A 19,893-nucleotide genomic window follows, 5' to 3' on the forward strand; every position below is an offset into this window, starting at 1 on the left:
CAAAGCCCAGTAGGACCTCAGTCTTTTTAAACCAGCCCAGCTTGGATTTTTAGAGATCCAAGGAACAGTTTACTTATCCACTGCAGTAAAAGAAAAACATTGCCGAGGGTGTGACCTCAGGGTCAAAATTCCTTACCTGCTCTGTGCTGGGGTTAGCACAGATATGTGCTTCTCTGTTCATCTTCCCTGGGAACAGTAAAAAGGACTTTCACAGATCAGTAAGGATTTTCAAATCTCTGTTTTATTTTTTGATTCTGAAGTTATGAAAGACTCTGGATACATGAATGAATAACAAATGTGTTTTTTCACCTTATCTACTCCCATTTTCCAAACTCTTAAGTTTTCCCTGGAGAGAGTCTGTAACAGCACTTGTTTGTTCTGCATGTGTTTTTAGAGCGGTTTAACTCCACTGCATGTAGCTGCACACTACGATAATCAAAAAGTGGCACTCCTACTGTTGGACCAGGGAGCTTCACCTCACGCATCTGCCAAGGTACAAGTACTGGTCACTCTGGGGGAACAATACCTAGGCTTTTTGTGTCACTTTATTCCCTGTCTACCCCTGTTCTTTCTAGACTGTGTATGCTTGCAATTACAGGGGGCTCAGCGACCTTGTTTATTAATGTCTCATAACCACATAAAGCTCTTAGAATAACTCAGCAGGGGACTAAAATAGCAGTAAAAAGGCAAATATAGACATAGAAACATTTAAAATCTCTAGTTTCAATAAAGGCCAGTCTTGGCAAATACAGAGCCTTGCTTTCCCTTGCCCACTCTCCTCAATACCTTCTCCAACCCAGCCAAATTTATATCATTGCATCTTAACTTCTGTGCAGGGCAAGCTTGGAGTTAATGCCTTGCTAAACAGGGGTAGTTCTCCTGTGTTGTGACACAGGATGACTTCTGAGATGTGATGTGTTTCTCAGTATGATGTATATAATTATTAATATGCTTCACACTACTTCTACTCCAGTGTAAATGGACTGGTGAGAAAATAATACCACTAGTCCCAGCCCTGCTTTGATTGCAATTTACTGTAGGCAAGACAACACATAGTGTAAGATTTCAGGGGATGTGAAAGAATAAATATTTAGATGTATTCTAATTCTGAGTAGAAGAAAGAATTTAGAGAAGCTTAAAGTCTTTTGTGGATCGCAGTTTTATGTATAGATCAATAATCAATAGCTGGACAGCAGCAATAAGTAAAACAGGGTGGAAGCATATGTAGGCTCAATGGGGTAAGTGCAGGGTAAATGCCCCATCTGAAACAACCCAGATACATTCCTAAAATCACTGCAAAAAAACATGGTGGAAAAGGGAGAGCTAGTGGAAAAGCCAGTATCATAGATAGACAGCTCTTCTTGATTGCCTTCCTCTCACACATGACTGAATACAGCCATAACACTAGAGGCCTTCTGCATGGCTAAAGAAGAGGATGGAGTCTGTCATACATGGTAGATCCCAGAGCTTATAGTGCAAAAGAGATGAAAGTTAAATAAACACGGATAGCCAGCAGCAACGACACAGTCTAAAATCAATAATGTCGATAGTGGCAATCTGCCAGAGCAGTGCCCCAGGAGGTGAACTGGAGTGATCTCTGATCTTTTACTACTGCAACACAGCACTCTTAAATGCCACGTGGGGAAGAAAGGGCCTTCTGAAGGGGATGAGAAGACACTGACCCAGTTTTCACTGAAAGAAACTGCCAGTGGAAACTGTGCATCCTGTAGGGGCAGGCATTGCAGCAGCCACTGCCAAGGGCTTGGGAAGCCTAAACCAAGGTGGAAGCACTGAAGACTATGGTATAAAATTGCACAAGCTCATGTGGCAGGTCACCTTAGCTTCCCCATCTGTAACAGAACAGTTTCGCAGCTGCTACTTCAGGCCTTCAAGTGCCAGCTATGTCTTTCTAAAAGAAGGCATTAGTTAGTTTTCTGCAGCAAGTGAGCCACAGCAGCACCGAGTAGAGCATCAATACAAAATGAAATTAACGGTAGCATGTTTGTTGCTTTAGGCACCCACTGTGCAGTCATCTGAAAGATGATGTTGGTAACAGGAGACAATTTCCCATTTCTTTTGTAAATGTGGTCTAATAAATAAATGTGTTATGTCATATCTCATCACTGGCTCCGCAGTTTCATCAACAGTTGCTTTTTCTGTGACGCTCCTGTCTTTAACACTGATCTTAGGATTGGATCATTAGCCTGGGTCTGGCAGCATTTGCCTTGAACAGTGATTGGTGAAAGGGTTTGGGAAGCGGCCATGTCAGAGTACAGTGCTGTGATACGAACAGTTATTCTGATGAACCATTCTTCTTTTTTCATTGGCCAAAACTAGGCTTGTGCCTAATTTCAATTTGGCATCCACCTTACAATGCTTCTCCTCCTCTCCCCGCTACCCCCAAAGCCTCAGTTTTTCTCTGTCTCTTCATCTTTAACCTTTTTCTTCTTTTACCTCTTTTCCCTGGCAGCCAGAATAACCCAATCCCCACTTCATTCCAAACTTCTCCCTTTCCTTCTGCATCTATGTGTAGTGACAGAGCATAGCCCTTATCATGAGGAGAAGATGCAGACTGAGACTGAGTTGAATTTCAGCTTTTATTTTTCAGCTCTCTTTTTGCCTTCTGTTGGCAACCTGCTGCTTTCCATTCCACTGAAAGCAACATATGCCCATTTCTCAGGAAAAGACTTGAAAACTGCATTTGTTATTTTACAAAATATACATGAGCTCCATTTAAATTACACAGTTTAGCATATGCACAGGATTTAATATGTAGTGTTTAGGATTTAGTAGGCGCTTATGTGGTGATGTGCGTTTTACATGTCAGTCTCGTGCAGGAAATCTAAGGGAGAGGATTCTGTTTGGTTTTCCTGAAGCATTTTATCTTCAAAGTGAAAATTCAATGGCCCTATACTTCCATTATTAATTGTGACACTGTCTTTCCCGGGTGTCATTTTGCAATACCGTAGTATCTAAGATCTGAACTGAATACGAATTGAATTTTGAAGGTTATAGAACCTTTTCCACGTGGAATTAGTGCTGTGTGTCTCTCTCGCTTCCAGATTACTGTTAAAGCAAGCTCTCTTGTAATAATTTTTGTGCCCCTGTGTACTTATTCTTTGCTCCTACCTGCATCGCCCTGCATTTGTTGTGACCTGCCTTCCCGTATCGTCCAGCCCCGCTGCCCCACAGGGCGCAGGGAGGAGCCAAACCAGATGAATGCTTTATGCCTTTAGATAGATTTTATTGGGCCATGTAATCTGAGATGTACACGGTACTTATGATACCTTACAAAATGCAGCTAGGGTCTCATCCCTCCAGCCTTCCTCCTTAGTCACATGCATACATCTGCACATTTGCCATTTGCTTTAGAAGGAGGGCTAATACGTTTCTGAGAGACAAATTTCTTGATTAAAGAGGGGTTGCAATCTGTACCAAAAACTGTGGTCATACCTTAGTGTTTTGGTATTTGCATGCTAATCATTTATTCTTTATATCTATTTATCTATTTTCTGCCAAATCTATCCTTTTTTAAAAATTACAGAATTTTATCACGCAGTAGATACTGCATTTTTAATTTTAGTAGTAGGCTCACTATGTACACATATCAGAAGGAAAATAAAGAATGCAAGACTCTAAAGTTATATGCTTTAATTTTCCCTTGATCTAAACAAAACCACCCTGTCAGTAAGTTTAGGGTAAATGTTGCAAGAAAGGCCATATTTCATGTACATAATGCTTTCATTCACACTAGGAAATGGGGAAAAAAACGAACAATAACAGCTGTTCTGAGTTATGAACACACATTCTGCTCTTCTGTTTGTTGAAGATTTTATGTACGTTTAAGAAGTAGCAAATATCTGTGAAATGAAACTCAAATTCCTATTGCTATAGGTTGTGCTCTTCTGAACAGATACGTGTTTTCCCAAACTCAAAAGTTTCTTTCAGAATTCTCCTATTTGTGACAGTACTTCCAAAACCAGATTGCTTAAAGCTCTGATACATTCATTTGTACAACTTGTTAATGTTGTATTTGACTATGTTTGACAGAATTTTTAGAACTCATGGCTTACTTTCATTGAGTCAGGTTGGTACAGAAAAGTGATTTATCACGTTGTTTAATGAGTGGCTTGCAATGAAGTGCTTTCTGTTAACAGAATGGCTATACGCCACTGCACATAGCTGCCAAGAAAAACCAGATGGACATAGCAACTACACTGCTGGAATATGGTGCTGATGCCAATGCTGTAACCAGGCAGGGTATCGCCCCTGTACATCTTGCCTCTCAGGACGGCCACGTGGACATGGTGTCATTGCTTCTTACTAGAAATGCTAACGTAAATCTCAGCAACAAGGTAAGTGTTCTCCCTGCTTGGTGCTAAGGCAATAAACAAACATGGTAATGAGAAGGGTAGGGGCCTGCATTAAATTTTGTCCACTGTGATTCTGCACATTTTGAAAATGACACAGGTGTTTGAATATACATCATTGTTTCTTCTAGCAAAGAGAGCAGCATGTGGCATGCTGTGTCACATTGAATGGACTGTATGTCGTAGTACCCAAGTTTTGATCATAGCACACGCTGCAGAGGAACTTACTAATCCGTCTCCCTCCCTTCCACGTTATGCTAGTCTGCCAAAACAAGCCCAGAGGGAAAATGTCTTCCTCCCCTCAGCAGTTTGTGGGGTGACACATCTGTTCAGCAGCATGTGTCATTTATGAGCCTCTAGATGTATGCCTGCCCCTTACGCGATGGTAGCAACTAACCTGTTAGGGGAAGTTGATTTTTTTTTTTTATGGGATGAAACCAGCAAGGTTGGCTGAGATTTCTTTCATTGTTATAAGTGATTCTTCCTCCCCATGGGGTGTTTCTTAAAGCACAGTGACTTTTGGTGTAATTTCTTCTGGGGGCAGGAAAGGGAAGTTGGTAGATTTTAGTTTCTACGTGTATGAATTTGTAGGCTATTCCGTCTGCTCTGTAGTAACGTTTCTAGCAAATGTGCAGCCTTAATTCTTAATTCTGAAATGTCCCACTAGACATCAGAGATGTTGTAAAGTGCAGTTTCAGTATGGATTTATGTGTCTAAAGTAGAAAGGCAAGAGACAAATTTTTCATGGAAAATATTTCTGATTCTCAGCAGGTAGAAAGACTCAGTGTCCTCTGAGGCTGTGGGTGATGCTGCGCAGGGCTGTTGTGTTTTCCTGTTTCTAACTTCACAGTTTGGTTATTTTTGGGCCCTCCTTCAGGAAGTTTGTCTTGCAGATGTCGATTTACCCCCCCCACCGCCCCGTCTCAATCAAGTGTGTGGACTTATGCAGTGCAGGATGTACTTTGTATCCCCCCAGGTCAATTTGCCGTGTACACATTCTGCATCACATTGGCTGTCGTGGTTTTGCTGCTGAGGCTAATACAGAGAGCGTGATTGCAGCTGCCTTGCATTTTGATTCAGTCCCACCAGAGGTTAATTACCTGCAACATCCTTCACTGTTAGTTTTCAGTTGTAGTCTCTGGTTTCTCATTATACTGCTATAAAACCACCTTTTGAAAATAGTTCCCCTGTACTCACTTAGGGATGCACATTTCCTTCGAGCTCAGCACCTACATTTGAAGGCAGGTATTTAAAGCACGCTAACTTTTTACTTTTGTAATGGGAATAAAAAGAACATTTGTTTTCTTCACAATCCACAGAGTGGCTGGGAGCTGAATCCTCAGAGCCCCATCGTGGGCACTGAGCACTTATTAAACCTTTTTAGAAGGTTTGGCCTATAATATCCAGGCTCCGTTAGATAATTCACAGTTGGTTACTGTTAAGGATTTGTGTGATGTGGCCCACCTAAGCTGCATTGTCATCAGGATTGCATGTTTGAGTACAGTACAGTGGGATGCTCTAAGGATAACCGCCTTTGGTAACAAGTGCACCATGGACATGAGTTTGGGTTCAAGGGTAGGAAACTTAGCCAGCGTTTCTGCCTGATGCGGTAACTGCTGCCACCTGCTCTTCTGTCACTGGTACTAAAGGCAGTAGGAACAGGAGGCGAGAAGAAGAACTGTAATTTGCAAGTAAAGGATGTTCTTTCCCATTCCTAACAACATCCCATCAGCAGATTCTCTCTTCTACCTCTTTTACCCGAAGTCTTTCATGTGACAGAAAGTTGCATAGCTTTCTGAGGTTTTAAGGATTTTTTAGATCTCAAGTTTCAGATAAGGAAAATAATGAGCTGTACAAAACGTAAGAGTGTCAATACATGTCATCTAGCAAGTCTCTGTAGCTCCCTGGGTGGAGGGAAATGGACCTGAACTCAGAGAAATGTAGTTTTATCTTTTCTGTTTGTGTTTGAAAATGATCAAGCAGAGGAGTAAAAGGTAAGGATAAATCTGAGTGACATTACTTCTAGAAAACACAATAATTCAATATGTCTTTTAAAATCTTACTCATTCTAAGGAAGTGAATTAGTCAGGAGGTGAAAAAATACTATGCAACTTTTTCTTAAAATGCTATAATTTGCTATCCCACATTTAAGCCTGCATGAGGAAACGCTCCTTGTGTAAAAGAAACATTTTCTTCCTGCCTTTCAAATTGTACTTTCTTGCAAATCAACAAATGTGATTAGGAAACACATCGCACAGTGAAAGTGGAATTTATAATTTCTTTAAATTCCATAGGCTGTTTTGCATCTTACTGATACCTGAATTTGCATTTTAGTATTTGTGTGCCTCCTCTGAAGATTGTTACTTGTTGCGTTTAATTTGCAGAGTGGACTGACGCCACTCCACCTGGCTGCTCAAGAGGATAGGGTCAACGTAGCAGAGGTTCTTGTTAACCAAGGAGCTGCTGTTGATGCACAGACGAAGGTACAAACACCACTGTCAACATTTATTCTTTCCTTTCAGGGAGGCATGAGCCTGTAAACTGGACTAATAATCAATTTCAGGGTGAAACTGAAATAACAGCAGAGGAACATTCCTTGTAATAAATTATTATAGAATATATTCTGAAAACTGAAGATATGTAAACTTGAATGTTCAGTGTTATGTTCAGTCTTTGAGCAGTAAGGTTATTTCTTGACAAATATTTAGATCGATATAGATTTAGATTGTATCCTACTATTGTGTTTCACTGAAGGTAAGTGAGATTGATCTCATTTTTATGTACAGAAACTTCCAGAAAAGCTTGAGCGCTCTCTGCAGAGAGTCATATAATCTTTTACCATATGCATACTCTCATCTGCTTTTGGTATTTTTTACGTTGTGTACTTTCCGTTCATCTGACAGTAGAAACAAAACACAGGAGAACTGTTACTTAAAACATCTGTATTTACAGCAAGAGAAACAATGTAAATGCAGTGTAGGCATTCCTGCTGTTAAGTGGTTAATACTTTTTCCCATGACTTGAGACTTTATGGAATGAAGTAGCCTCCTTTCCCTGAGCTGATACTCGCCACCCATAGACATGATTCTGCGGGTAAAGCTGTTGTTCATTTGTAAAGATTACCCCGTACCCCTACAGCTTGACTTAGCCTTCATGACTGGATGCCTCTGAATTTCTAAGCCGCTTCGTTTTGCCATCATAGTGAAGCGAGCTATTTCATCGTATGGGTACACTTCTAGGGAACTGACTTTTTCTGTTGTCCCAAGTTCAGACTAGGACGTTGTTCTGTCACGTTGTCACTAAATATTGCTCTGCTCTACCTTCAAAAATAATATTAGAGATGACACACATAATTCTTGAGGACAAATTTGAAATTCTTTATCACTGTTATCTAATATGAGATAGATATATGCAATGGTGGTCACTATTATCTAATATGAGATAGATATATGCAATGGTGGTCCATTTCAAATTTACTGGCCTAAAAATAGTTTTGCCTAAAGGAAATATTTGGACTCCTAAATAAGAGACCTGGCTTTCCAAGGTTCTTGAAGGATGGCTTTTGGGACCCCAAGCAATGACACCTCCTACTTCACCGTATTGGTTTTAAGAGCAACGTTGTGAGTAAATTCCAAGAGCCTGTGTACAAATGGTTTTATGCTCACTAATGGTGTATACGGTGCTCAGAATTAACGACGATGATCTCAGTGTTGATTACATTTGCATTTTTCATGCATTGTCTAGATCTCGGAGTCATTCCTTTAGCTGGGCAAGAAACCAGTTGTGATCAAATATTTGGACTGTAGCTGATCAAATCAGCTAAACGAACCACGTCTCACAATCTGAACTGCACCCTTTGTGCAAAGCAGCAGCTTTCACAACTCTCTGCTAGGTGTGTGCCACAAGTTTAGGTGCTGTGCTTGCATCCCAGAAATGTCCAGGTGTGTCAGACTGTCCAGCAATATTATCACACTGACATCTCAGAAAGGGCTGAATCCATCATCATCTCTGGCTGCATCTCAACTGATTATAATCCGTGGCAGAGGGAAAAGTCATTGTTAGGTGATTTTTCTACTGTGTAATTCCAACTGTATCAGCTACTGATTTCAATTACATTATTCTGACATGAGACTGAAATAGTTCTGCTGAAGTCCCAGGAGCTTCTCCAGCTTTATACTTTTGTAACATATCCTCAGCCTATATTTTACGGATGACTCAGTCTGGGTTCTTATCATATGCTAAATCATCCACCGGTAGATGAGATCTGCCCTGATTCATTGTTTGCATGATTTCCTCAGACGTATGTGGTTGCCTTTCTGGAGATAGTTCCTACCTGGTTTTGGTTTCTGTAGCAAGACATTGCTGAACCTGCTCTTTTAACTTGGTGAGAGCTGAATTGCCTCCTAGCCCGTACAACTTGTCTGTATCTGCCAGCCTTTCTCCCACTCTTCTCTGTCCCACAAATAGTAAGTAGTCAAAGGAGACATTTACATTGACAGGTGCAGGCAGTCACGTGTTCCCTTTGCCTGCTCTCCAATGTCCAAATAGGATCCAGTTCTGGACTAGTGGCCTTTTAGTCGCATTAACATGGTGGAAACATCTGAGATGCTGTCACAGCTGAGAGGCAGGGCATGTTCGTTGGGTCTCAGGGCCAGCCTGGCACCGTTGCACAAGCTCTGTACTGAACTTTAAGCCTGGCAGGGTTGCAATGTGGTGGAGCAGCCATGTGACTCTGTAGAGACACTCAGAAAAGGGACTTCAGTTTCTCATTCAGAGATCTGCTCTGGGTGGAGCTGAATTTCTTAACTGCATCTCTGAAAATTGAACTGGTCACTAGGTAAAACCGTGCACAGGCGAAAAAAATGCAGGCATATTTGACTGTCTGCAGCATGAATCCTGTCATCAGTAATAGTCATATAATTCTAAAGAAGCCAGCAGTAAGTCCCTTGTTGTACACCTTCATTCCTCAGTTATATATGTAACTAGTGCATGTAAATAATATTTTCCCCATACACATCTGCTTCAGTGGGATTGCCTGGTAGGTGTCAGGAAATGGGGCAGGGACTCATACGTCAGGCAAGGTCACGGTGTATTTAAGCAGAACTATTTTGTGATGTAACAGGTCACCTGCCTGGGTAAATGTGCATTATCAATCCTGTAGGCCTCTGTGGTGAAGAACACCCGCAATGGCTTGTCCTCCTGCCTACTATGCTCATTTGCCCTCTCTGCTGTAGGGGACTCTCTGCTCCTTAGGAAGAAAGTGCCCACGTGCCTTGCAGGATTGTGTTGGAGAGGAGTGAGCTTGATGCTTATTCACCGGCTTCTGCAGAGTCCCATCTGCTGGGTTTGTGCAGCGGTGATCCCTCCAGGCTCCACACAGTCAGCCACATGGAGGTCAACTGCCAGATATCCACTCACTACCTCCTGTGATAGAAGAGAAGTGCCAATATATTTTAGCATGGAATTGTTTCTGGTTAAACTGATGATCATCTTGAGTTCCTAAGGAAAGAGCTGACAAGCTCTGAACTTCTACAATGAAGGAAGAGTGTTATGCTGTAAGAACTGCCATACCTTGACCTCGTGTCCTGTGCAGGTGAAGTTTAGATGATTGGCTTGTAAAATAGCCGCTCTGTAGTTGCAAGCTCTCTTGTTTAGATGGATTAACTGTTCTACAGCAATAAAAGGTCTGTGCATGCTGCCTCTAAAACCAGAGGCACTGGGGAGCAAGGTACAGCAACAGCTGAGTTACTATACTTGCATGTTTGCACGATACTGTCCAGCATGTCCAGTTCAGATTCATTATTTTGGACATAGAGTGGCAGAGATGTGACCATCTGTGCCTTAAAAGTCTGTGTAGCTGCACAGCTTAGAGTGGCATTATATTGGGGATCTCTGCTACCAGCAGTGTTACCACTAACCTGTTTTCTTCTCTCCATTTCACAGCCATTCGCTTTTTTACTTCAATTATTGTGGTCTAGGTGACTGTTCAGTAGTCTTTTTCCTTTCTTTGTTTAGATTCTCTCCTTATCGTATTTCTCATTTTCCCAGGCTAAGTAAGCATCGGTTAGGTCACTCCAGCACAGTATCTGTCAATAGAGGGAGAATACTTAATATTTTAGCAGGCCATTCACCTTCTTGAGCAGGGACCAATGAGCTATCATCTTCCACCTCTGGTACATGTTCTTTAATCATCATTTATATATAACTTACCACTCCCTGTGAAAATATCTAGAGTTCGCAGTTCTGACACATGGGAGTTCTTACTCCTGCTCAGGTTCTGAGGCCCACGCACACGATTAGGGTCTTTCAGGTGATTAGAGGAGAAGATTGGGCAGACACACGTTTTATATCCTGATCATACAGCAGGGAAGAAAAAAATCCATACTACAGAAAATCTCCAGTGCGGGAGATTAGTCTGTATGATTGAGATCTGAATGTAAAACTTGTGAGCATTTTCAAAATCGCTGTCAGACCTAACTATTGCAACTGTGGTTCTCTCTTGGGGTGGTTTCCCTCCCAAGAAAATTTTTTCCTTAACTTTGTTGTAGAAAAAGGCGTGAAAGGAACAGTAGCTGCTGGTTTTGAAGTCTGTTCATTGATGGTGTTATGGGATCCTTCTGGTTCTGCTGCATCAATTAACTAAATAGCTTCTAATCCCAGAGCTGCAGGAGTCTGTCTCGGTCAGTGGTGAAGAGTAAACAACACTGGTTTAGCGCGCCAGAACTAGTGCTTGAGAGGCCACAAGGCTGTTCCTGTCACTTGAAGATGACATTTTGTTATGTGGTTTTAAACCCAGCCATGTTAGACGGAGTGCCAATTGATAAGCCACAGAAAACACCTTATCTTAATAAGCAAGAAGCAAATAATAGAATGGTGGAAAAGAAGCAATGCTAAAATGCGCTTCGGACGGTGAAGCTTCAGAGCTGCTTCAAAATTAGTGTTCACAAAGGCATGTTAGTGTCCTGCTGCAATGGCAGCAGGTTTTGTCCATTTTGACATGACATTTGTGTGTCTGAATTTAAAGAGTTTTTTATGCTGAAACTCTGTATTATGCAATATCATGCTTAACACAAGGAATGCTCATTTTACACATAATATTGGGAGTTAAATATAAATCTGAAGCCGCGAGCAGATATTCCTTCTCTGGTGGTCGTGTTGAATGTGTAAATTCTATACTGGTACATGTGATGTTGCTTTTGTTGCAGGGCTTTTGTGCTGGGAATTGGCACGAGTAAATATTATTTCATGGCTCAGCAGGTCTCCACATGTCATTTTTCAACTGTTTATTCCATTCAGTAGTGTTATTGTAGGATACAGCATTGCCATGATAGGCTGGCAAAGGAAGACTGCTGAGAGAAGAGTGCTGGTTCAGTCAAGGATGAAGAGCGGGATTTGGAGCTTTGATCTCAGTGCAGGTTGTTTTAGTCAAACAGTTGCCACGCTGCATTTGGTGTTGGGCCTCTGCTGGGGGAATTGATGGTCTCACAGTCCCTGGTTGACGACTGTCTGGAAAATAAAGCCAGTATTAAACTGTCTGGTGTTCCTAAAACTGTAGTATTGGCAGGAGATAATGGTGACTGAGAGGTCATGATGTTCTTTTGCCGGTTGAGTTGGGCCTTTTATTTCAGATTTATTCAGGGCAATTTATTCAGGTGTGCCTGCCTTGTTCTGATAGGAGCCCCATACCAGCCTGGGTGCTACAGTGGTTCATAACAGCAATCCAGTTTTTCCATTAGAATATCTAATTTTCAGATGCAAAAAGAGATAGGAAGGAGGCAGGGAGGGTGGGAAGTGCTATCAAGAAGAACCACGTTTATACAGAATGAACACTCAAATACAGATATCTTCAGTATATTTTCATGGGACATTATCTCTCTCTCCTTGGCTCTTGGTAGGTGCTCAGTTGTTATCAAGACATTTGTGTGGAAATTTCCAGACTAATAATGTGCAATAATGAACTCTCGTAAGGTACTGCAACATGTTAGGCCCTGAATCAGCAAGGCAGTGAAGTGTGTATGTACACACAGGTTTCCCCGTTTCATTCAATCAAGGCTGGATGTCTTTGTGATCTTTGGGTCTAGAGCATTTTCCAGCCTTATCAACAATAATATTGTAGCTTCATTGTCTGACATTTACAGCAGAAAAACAAAAACCGAGCAGCTTGAGAGTCAGCAGGACTAGAAAGATGCAGTAATTCAAGCTGTTAAGATTTATGGTTATTACCAGTGGAGGATATTAAAGTAATTCACTGACATGATATACAAGGCTTATGAAAATTTCCCTCAAAAAAATTGAAGGGCAAGAGACTAAGGCCTGCTTTGTGTTTGTGTGTTCCATTAGAATTGAAAAGCTTAGTATTTCTGATTTATTTATTTTTTTGGCACTTATTCTTGTGGCTTTTGATAAGCCTTTCCCAGCTGCTAACTCCCATATTGCTGCTCATTCTTTACAACAGCTAGAAGCAGCGTGGCAGCTGACTGCCAGAAGGTGATGTGCGTTAGACCTGTATTAAACAAAAGCCCTGATTTTCTTGGAAGTAACTTTTTTAATATTAGGACGCCTACTAAGTCCTGCGGTGCTTTGCCAGAAAATGTAACTCTGAACCTAAACTGCTGTGCAGAAATGTATATGTTGTAGGACTGGGTTTGTTTGGTTGTTGGATGGGGTTTTTTTTAAATTATTAATAGCTTTTGAAGCAAAATATTGTAGCTTCCTGGACACATTACTATAGAGAATGAAAGTAGCAAGCTCAGGTAGCCATGAGAATTGTTCCTTTTACAGTGAATTTGGTTGTGTAATTGCAGAACCTGCCAGTTGGAGTGTTTCAGAAAAGTTAACAGAATAGCTGTTTTCCGTGACAATGTCAGGGTATAAATATAAATGTTATACCTTCCTGAGCTAGAAACAGTTGAATACGGGAATCTGTAGTGTAGCTGAGAAGCAAATGATATCCTTTCTGGGTCTCAGGCATTAAAGGGCATTTTGCTAATTAGTTTTATTTTGACCAATGCCTTAACTACAGACATTGCTGACTACAGACATGAAAGATGTCCTCTGGTGGCTGACGAGGTCTAACATGCCCAGTGAGATGTGACCCACTGCGTCAGATCTCTGTCACTCTGCTGTCAGTGACTGTGTGCTGCATTAGGCACTGCCTTGTCAAACAGGACATGACGCGAGATGACCACAGGGGACGGCAAACTTAAAAGAAAGCTCCCAGGCCCCTCCAGGGAGTTCAGACAGGAAACTGGTATTTTGCCACCAGGCTAGCAGGTGCCCACGTTGCTACTGAGGACATAAGTGATGCCTGAGATGCCTTTCTCTGCGTGGTGCAGAGAAACTGCCTTTTGAAACACACACCTCCAGCTGCTGTACCTGACCAAGCCAGTAGCACCAAGAGCTTCAGAGAGTCTCCTCAGCTTCAGGGAAAAATTGTGACCATGTCACAATGGAAATGTCATGATATCTACCATGCATTTGGAGAGGAAAGAGGAAAAGTTTTCACTGATTTAAACAGCAAGCTGGTCAGGAGTGACAAAGAGCATAAATAATTGCTCCTCTAGCCATTTATGAAGATACCACATGTAAAACTTTGTATATACCATTTGTAGAAGGAAATCAATGTTGTGCTGCAGTAAATATCTGGGATTTGATAGCTCCTCCTTCAATATTCATTGTTACAGGCTGGAGAGAGGAGCCGTTACAGATCACTTCAACGGGAAATTTGAGATCAGTTGGTCTTGGCTCACCGATACTCTCCAGATTTTAATGTTTTACGGTTATTAGCAGGGAGTTCCCAGCAGGTAGCCCTTGACTTTGGATTTCATCTCCCCAGTTGTTTTTATGATGTCTGATTTTTCTTGACCTTGTGTGTCATGTTAAGAGGCCTGTATTTTGAAGGGGGAGAAGGGAATGAAGTTCTTGAATGAGGAGGTTTCACAGTATTTTTTTTTAACTGATATTTTGATAGTTTGGCCATGTTTTAATCTGAGTTTATCTTTGGACATGTAGGAGCAGGGGCCGCAGAAGCTGCGTTTGAGGTACATGGCTGTGAGTATGCTCAGCATTCTGCTGAAGACCCAAGATTCTGGCCAGCTTAGGGAGCCCTGTAAGATTACGATCCCAGGCACTGCTAGGAAGCTATTAGGCCAACCCTGAACTAACAGTAACCATAAGATGAGATCTTAGCATGCAGTTCATGATGATTACATTTTAGCTAGTGCTCAGGCTTTCACCACAGTGCACAACAACTCTGCAGGAAAAGTTCTTTGTAGTCATTTGGCATCTGATCCAATGTTCATATTAAGTCAACGGAAACTTTCATTCTGCTGATGCCAATGGAATTTGGATCCGGCGCTGTTTCTGGCAATGATTAACTCATCCTGGTTGTCAAAGCTAGTAGTTTCTTTAGATGGCCAAGGGTATATAATTAACTAAAGAAAAAATACACACCCTAATTTAAAGTAACTGGCACAGCTAACATCTCCTAGCATGTGTTAATACAACTGAAATTAGGTATTCTTGTATGAAGTAGTATCAGATGCAAAGTAACATGAAAAAAATGGTGTGTCTAAATCCATGGACATTTGAAACGTCCCTCTAGTGGAAATAGTTCACATTTGCCATTTTTCTTTCTTCTGAGTAGCTTTGACCTCATGGTTTGAACATGTGGTGTAGTGCTGGCTACTGAACCGCAGACCTTGGACTTGCCTCCTCAGTGCTTTTGACTGGGTTGTCTAACCTGGCCGCACCTCACTGACATGGATGTACAACTGAAGGATGACAGGCTGCAGCGTTTAACTCCCTGTGTGCCTCTGTCTCTTGGGCACCAGGCTTTTCTTCTCAGAGCAGGAAAGCAAAGGCACTTTTTCACCTTTAAACACTGATGAGAGCAGCTGAAGCCTGGTCAATACAAGACCAGCCCATCTTTCAGTGTTTCTACCCACAAGGTTGGCTTTTGGATCTGGTTCAAGATCATTCAGTCCCAAGTAGTGTATTTTCCTTCTGGCCATGTGGCTGCTTTGGACTCTACCAGCAGCCAAGCCATGCACCATGGCCACGTTTCTCCATAACTGACCTTTCTGCCACTGGAATTAATGATCTCAGCCAGCCTCACCTCTTACTCTTTTTCTGAAAGCAGAATTCTTGTAGATTAACAGTATTGCACGTTTGCAATGTATATTACCATGCGTTTAGTTTATTTGTGTTCCTCAGATATGATTTTTACAGCCTAGCAATTGATTTTTCCATAAAAACTGTTAATGGAGCATGGAGCCAATACCACATTTGAAGTCCCACGGAGTAGCTAGCAAAAGGACATATTACACTGGCAGTGTAGTTTCATCCTCCTTGCAAAATGGTGAAGCCCCATGTGAACACTGGCTAAAATGACCCTTCTGGCATCTCAGAGCCCGTCAAGTGGGCCCATGAAACCTGACCTTTAAGGAGAAAGGAATCCGATGACTCACCTCAAAAGAGGTGGAAGCCCATTAATCCACCTCTGTGAGCCAAGCAAAGCATCTGCTGGAAAGCCATCAAGCTGTGATTGGAGGGGGGTTTGGGGAAAAGTGGCTTCTGTCCATGCCGTGGAGAAAAATAGCAAGCGTCCCATTTAGAGGTAGCCATCTCCCAGACTATCCTTTGCACAGCTCTAGATTATGTTTGTTAAGAAAGATGAGATAGTGTTGTCTTGCAGGGAAGATAAGGCAGGAAAAGATAATTACTTCACGAAAGATAATCTAATCATTCCCGATATGTTAAGCATCTCAAGTCAGTCTAATTTTTTCAAAACTGCTAACAGTGTTCTCATGGACTAAGAGATTAGAAAAAGAGCAGCAAGAGCAAGCTTTTGTCCTCTTTTTTTTTTGTTGCATTGTATGTTAAATGTTAACTGTTGATTAAAGTGTGTATTACAATTAACAGGTTTCAACACGCTGTTTGACTTATTTTAAATATTTGGGCTTTCAAGTGAGTTCAGAGGCAAAGTAGTGACTCCTGCTTTGCTACCAGGAGTAGTTTTTAAAAACCAGTAGTAACTTTTTAAAAATCTTGTCAGGTTTTTAAGTGATATTCTTCTTGTACTAACTGGTTTTAGAAAAATATCCAAAACGTGTATACTTTAAAAAGTTGTGGTTTTTTACTAGACAAAGTTGTGTTTAGAACATTTGGTGGGGGAGTCCCAATGTTGACAAACAGTTTTAGTCTGTCCACTAGTTATGAAAAACAAGTAATAGGAACAAAAAGGATACACTCAAGTTTCTCATATTTGCAGTTGCAGAGAAAAAGCTGTTTCTTCCAGTTTGTATAACGCAAGGACAGACACATGAAAAAATTAGACCTTTCTGTCATAGAGCCTCAACTCACCAGCTGGTGTTCCAGTTTCTGTAGGACTATATTGTTCTGGCAGAGCTGGCAAATCAGTTGCATCGTTTTAGATTTACCTTCTGGGTGTTTCAGTCAGAATGGATGAGCTGCAAATTGCGCCGTAGCTGAGGCAGTCCTCAGCATGCCTGGTTTTTAGAAAGTTGTTATTACTTACTTTTTTTTATTTATTTGGTTGTTATCACACTGTGGGAACACCTAGCATGTGAAGCACACTGTGCAAGGCATTATACACACATTTATTTTAAAAGGTGGGCTCTACCCCAGTCTGACCATTGGAGAGGAAGGCAAATCTTTAATCAACGCTGCGTGTGTTGAAGATTAGAGAAGTACAAGGCATTCAGAGAGGTTCACAAAGAACAGGACTTGAATCAACATTCATGAGGTGTGCTTTTTTTTTTTTCCAAGGTTGGAGGATTTTTCATGTAGGCCAAAGAAATAAAGCTTAACAGTATTTTTGCTGTTTCATGGCTTTTTTTTGTCAGGGGACGCGTGGGATGTTCACGTTTACTAATTGCTTACATTCATTCTAGATGGGATACACTCCTTTGCACGTTGGCTGCCACTACGGAAACATAAAAATTGTTAACTTCCTCCTGCAACATTCTGCAAAAGTTAACGCCAAAACGAAGGTGAGTTTTCCGCCTCTGCCTCGCTCATTCAGTGGAGGTGGCTTCTGTGCCGTGCCCACTGCAGCTTTTCCCTTTCCCTGTGCCTGCAGAACGGGTACACGCCGCTGCACCAGGCTGCGCAGCAGGGGCACACACACATCATCAACGTCCTGCTCCAGCACGGCGCGGCGCCCAACGAGCTCACTGTGGTAAGTGCAAGGGGAACATAGTGAGGCCGCCACTTCCCCCTCGGGCTCAGCTTTCCCACCCCCGCGTAAAGCATTTGAACGAGGGAAATGTGAAAAAAATGTATGTGGTGGGAGAGGAAAAGACCAGAGGAAGCCTATTCCCATCGCCCCCGCATCCTCTATGCCATCATCTCTTCCAAAACTAGAACAGCAAACATATGAAAATCTTTTCATTTTCATCCCATTTCTGTAAAGAGTTAAAAACTTAGTTATATATTTATTTCAGTCAACCAACATGCAAACGTTTATTTGGCCTTTATTGTGCATTCTTCTACGGTTAATTAGCAGTTTCTACACTTTTCCTTGCTAACATTCAACTTTCGTTATAAATGTTTCAATTGCTAGAATGGAAACACTGCCCTCGCCATCGCTAAGCGACTTGGCTACATTTCAGTCGTTGACACATTGAAGGTGGTGACAGAAGAGACCATGACTACAATTGTAAGTACAGCTTAATTCAGTAGTGAATGGAAGAATTTTTCCTAAGCCAGTGTATTCAGCTTTGTTTAGTTACATGTCTACTGAGATTTCAGTTGAATTTCCTCCTATTTCCTTTTAGCAGTATGAAGTGGATGTTAAGTCAAATATGAACAATATATTTTTAAGGTAGTAGACGTTATTAGGATGTACACAGAAAGAGTACCAACGGAGCAGAAAATGGACGGTGTTAAATGACTGGTCATAGCTGCCGTGGTTTTCCCCACATCTTGTTTAGGGCACAAAACACACAAATACGGGCTTGTTTGTAATTGAAAAGACTTGCGTAAATAGAAGCTGCTTCTGCCTTTTGGGAGGGTTTGCCAAGGGACTGGTTTATAATGACTTGTATTTGGCCTGAGAAAACCTATTCCAATCTAAAAAGTGGCTGAAATTTACTTAAAAGTACCTCAGTGCGTAGTTTCTGGCGTCTTCTGAAAGATGGTGAAAGGCTGTCTTCTGCACACAGCCGCAGTCAACTCCTGCAGCCCCAGGAATTCATTCTCTGATGTATACAGGAACTCCAGCTTCTCTCTCTGGCCTCTCAGGAAGGCTTTTTGCAGCCTTAGCCAGGAGAGATTAAAGGGACTAGCAGTGGTCAAATATTACCCGCTATCAGAAAAATGGTGATTCACAGAATCCAAAATATTTCTCAGAAAGATCTTTTGTTCATTAACGGTTTGACAAATTGCTTCTGTGAGCTGAGGAGCTCCATGCACCACCATAGTAGTAAAGCCAAAATTGAATCTTAAGAACATAAATTCAGAGCATTGGCTCCAACTTTGCTTTTTCCTTTCTGCAACTCTTTTTCTGATTAAAAAGAGGAAAGAGAATTATGTACACATATATATTTTTAGGCATATCAGAGACAGAAAACAGTTACTGTGTGTTCCATGTCTTGTCATCGCCCATTTGTGCCGTCTGTCAGTGCAAGCAGGTGGTTACACTACAATGAGCATTTGGGGTGACAGGCAGATTTTAGCTCTGCTGCTGCATGTGCCTTTTCTTCCTGTGACTTTCCTGCCTGTGGTCTATAATTCAGTAGCTTACAGAAAATCCACAACACAAAAGACAAATTTCAGAACAATAAATTTTAAAGGAATATGCCAGGGAAAAAAAAAAATCACAATTTTTTCTTACAGCTTCTCTCTGGGTTTTCTCAGGAACATATTTCTCTCTAGAAAGATTCCAAAATAGTTTTCCACAACCTGAGAAATTTGATGGAGAAGATTATACAGGGTAGCATGAACTTGAATGGTTGCCTAGTATACATCTAGGGAGCTGCAGGAAAAGAAAACCCATGTTTTTAAGCTAAGAACTCCCAATATCACAAAGTCATTCTTAGCTTGTAGAACCAAGAAGCTGGGAGAGTTTCTGCTGCGTAAGATGCAGCAGATCATTTATGTTCTGTAGATGAAGAAGAGTAGAGAGATGGTGGATCAGGCTGTGAATTGTGCTAGAAGAAATGTTAGATGCTGAAAGGCCAATGCTACCCCAAATACCTACTCTCAAGAGAAGCCCAGAAATAATTTCCATTAAAATCAGAATATGCTGCTTATCAGTTACAAGTGTGTAATTGTCAGACTTTGGAAGTCTAGACATGAGATTTGATTTACAACTGAGGGTCTAAAAAACTCAGTTTGACTGATGAGACTTATTTTTTGAGGCTTGTGGCTAAACACTTCCCAAAGGTAAGTTTAATGAAACCAGGGATGAACACAGCTAATTTTACTACAGCTTATACTCAAACACCAATAAAAAAATCCAGTAGTGCCTGAAAAAAAAAAAGAACCCTCCTGTGATTTT

General features: G+C 41.4%; 1 protein-coding gene across 4 annotated transcripts in view; it reads left to right on the plus strand.

Moving 5' to 3' along the window:
* Positions 1-19,893, plus strand: part of ANK3 (ankyrin 3) — a 381,272-nt gene that overhangs the window by 277,714 nt on the left and 83,665 nt on the right. For 3 of the 4 annotated variants that reach the window (XM_074592968.1, XM_074592970.1, XM_074592971.1), the window contains exons 16-20: positions 4,158-4,355; positions 6,755-6,853; positions 17,285-17,383; positions 17,473-17,571; positions 17,956-18,051. In XM_074592968.1, the coding sequence (XP_074449069.1) occupies positions 4,158-4,355; positions 6,755-6,853; positions 17,285-17,383; positions 17,473-17,571; positions 17,956-18,051 (591 nt within the window). Of the gene's footprint in view, positions 1-394; positions 494-4,157; positions 4,356-6,754; positions 6,854-17,284; positions 17,384-17,472; positions 17,572-17,955; positions 18,052-19,893 lie in introns of all 4 variants that reach the window. The other variant, XM_074592967.1, reaches the window with a different exon arrangement.

Source organism: Larus michahellis, chromosome 6 (assembly GCF_964199755.1).
Source record: "Larus michahellis chromosome 6, bLarMic1.1, whole genome shotgun sequence".
Lineage (NCBI taxonomy): Eukaryota > Metazoa > Chordata > Aves > Charadriiformes > Laridae > Larus > Larus michahellis.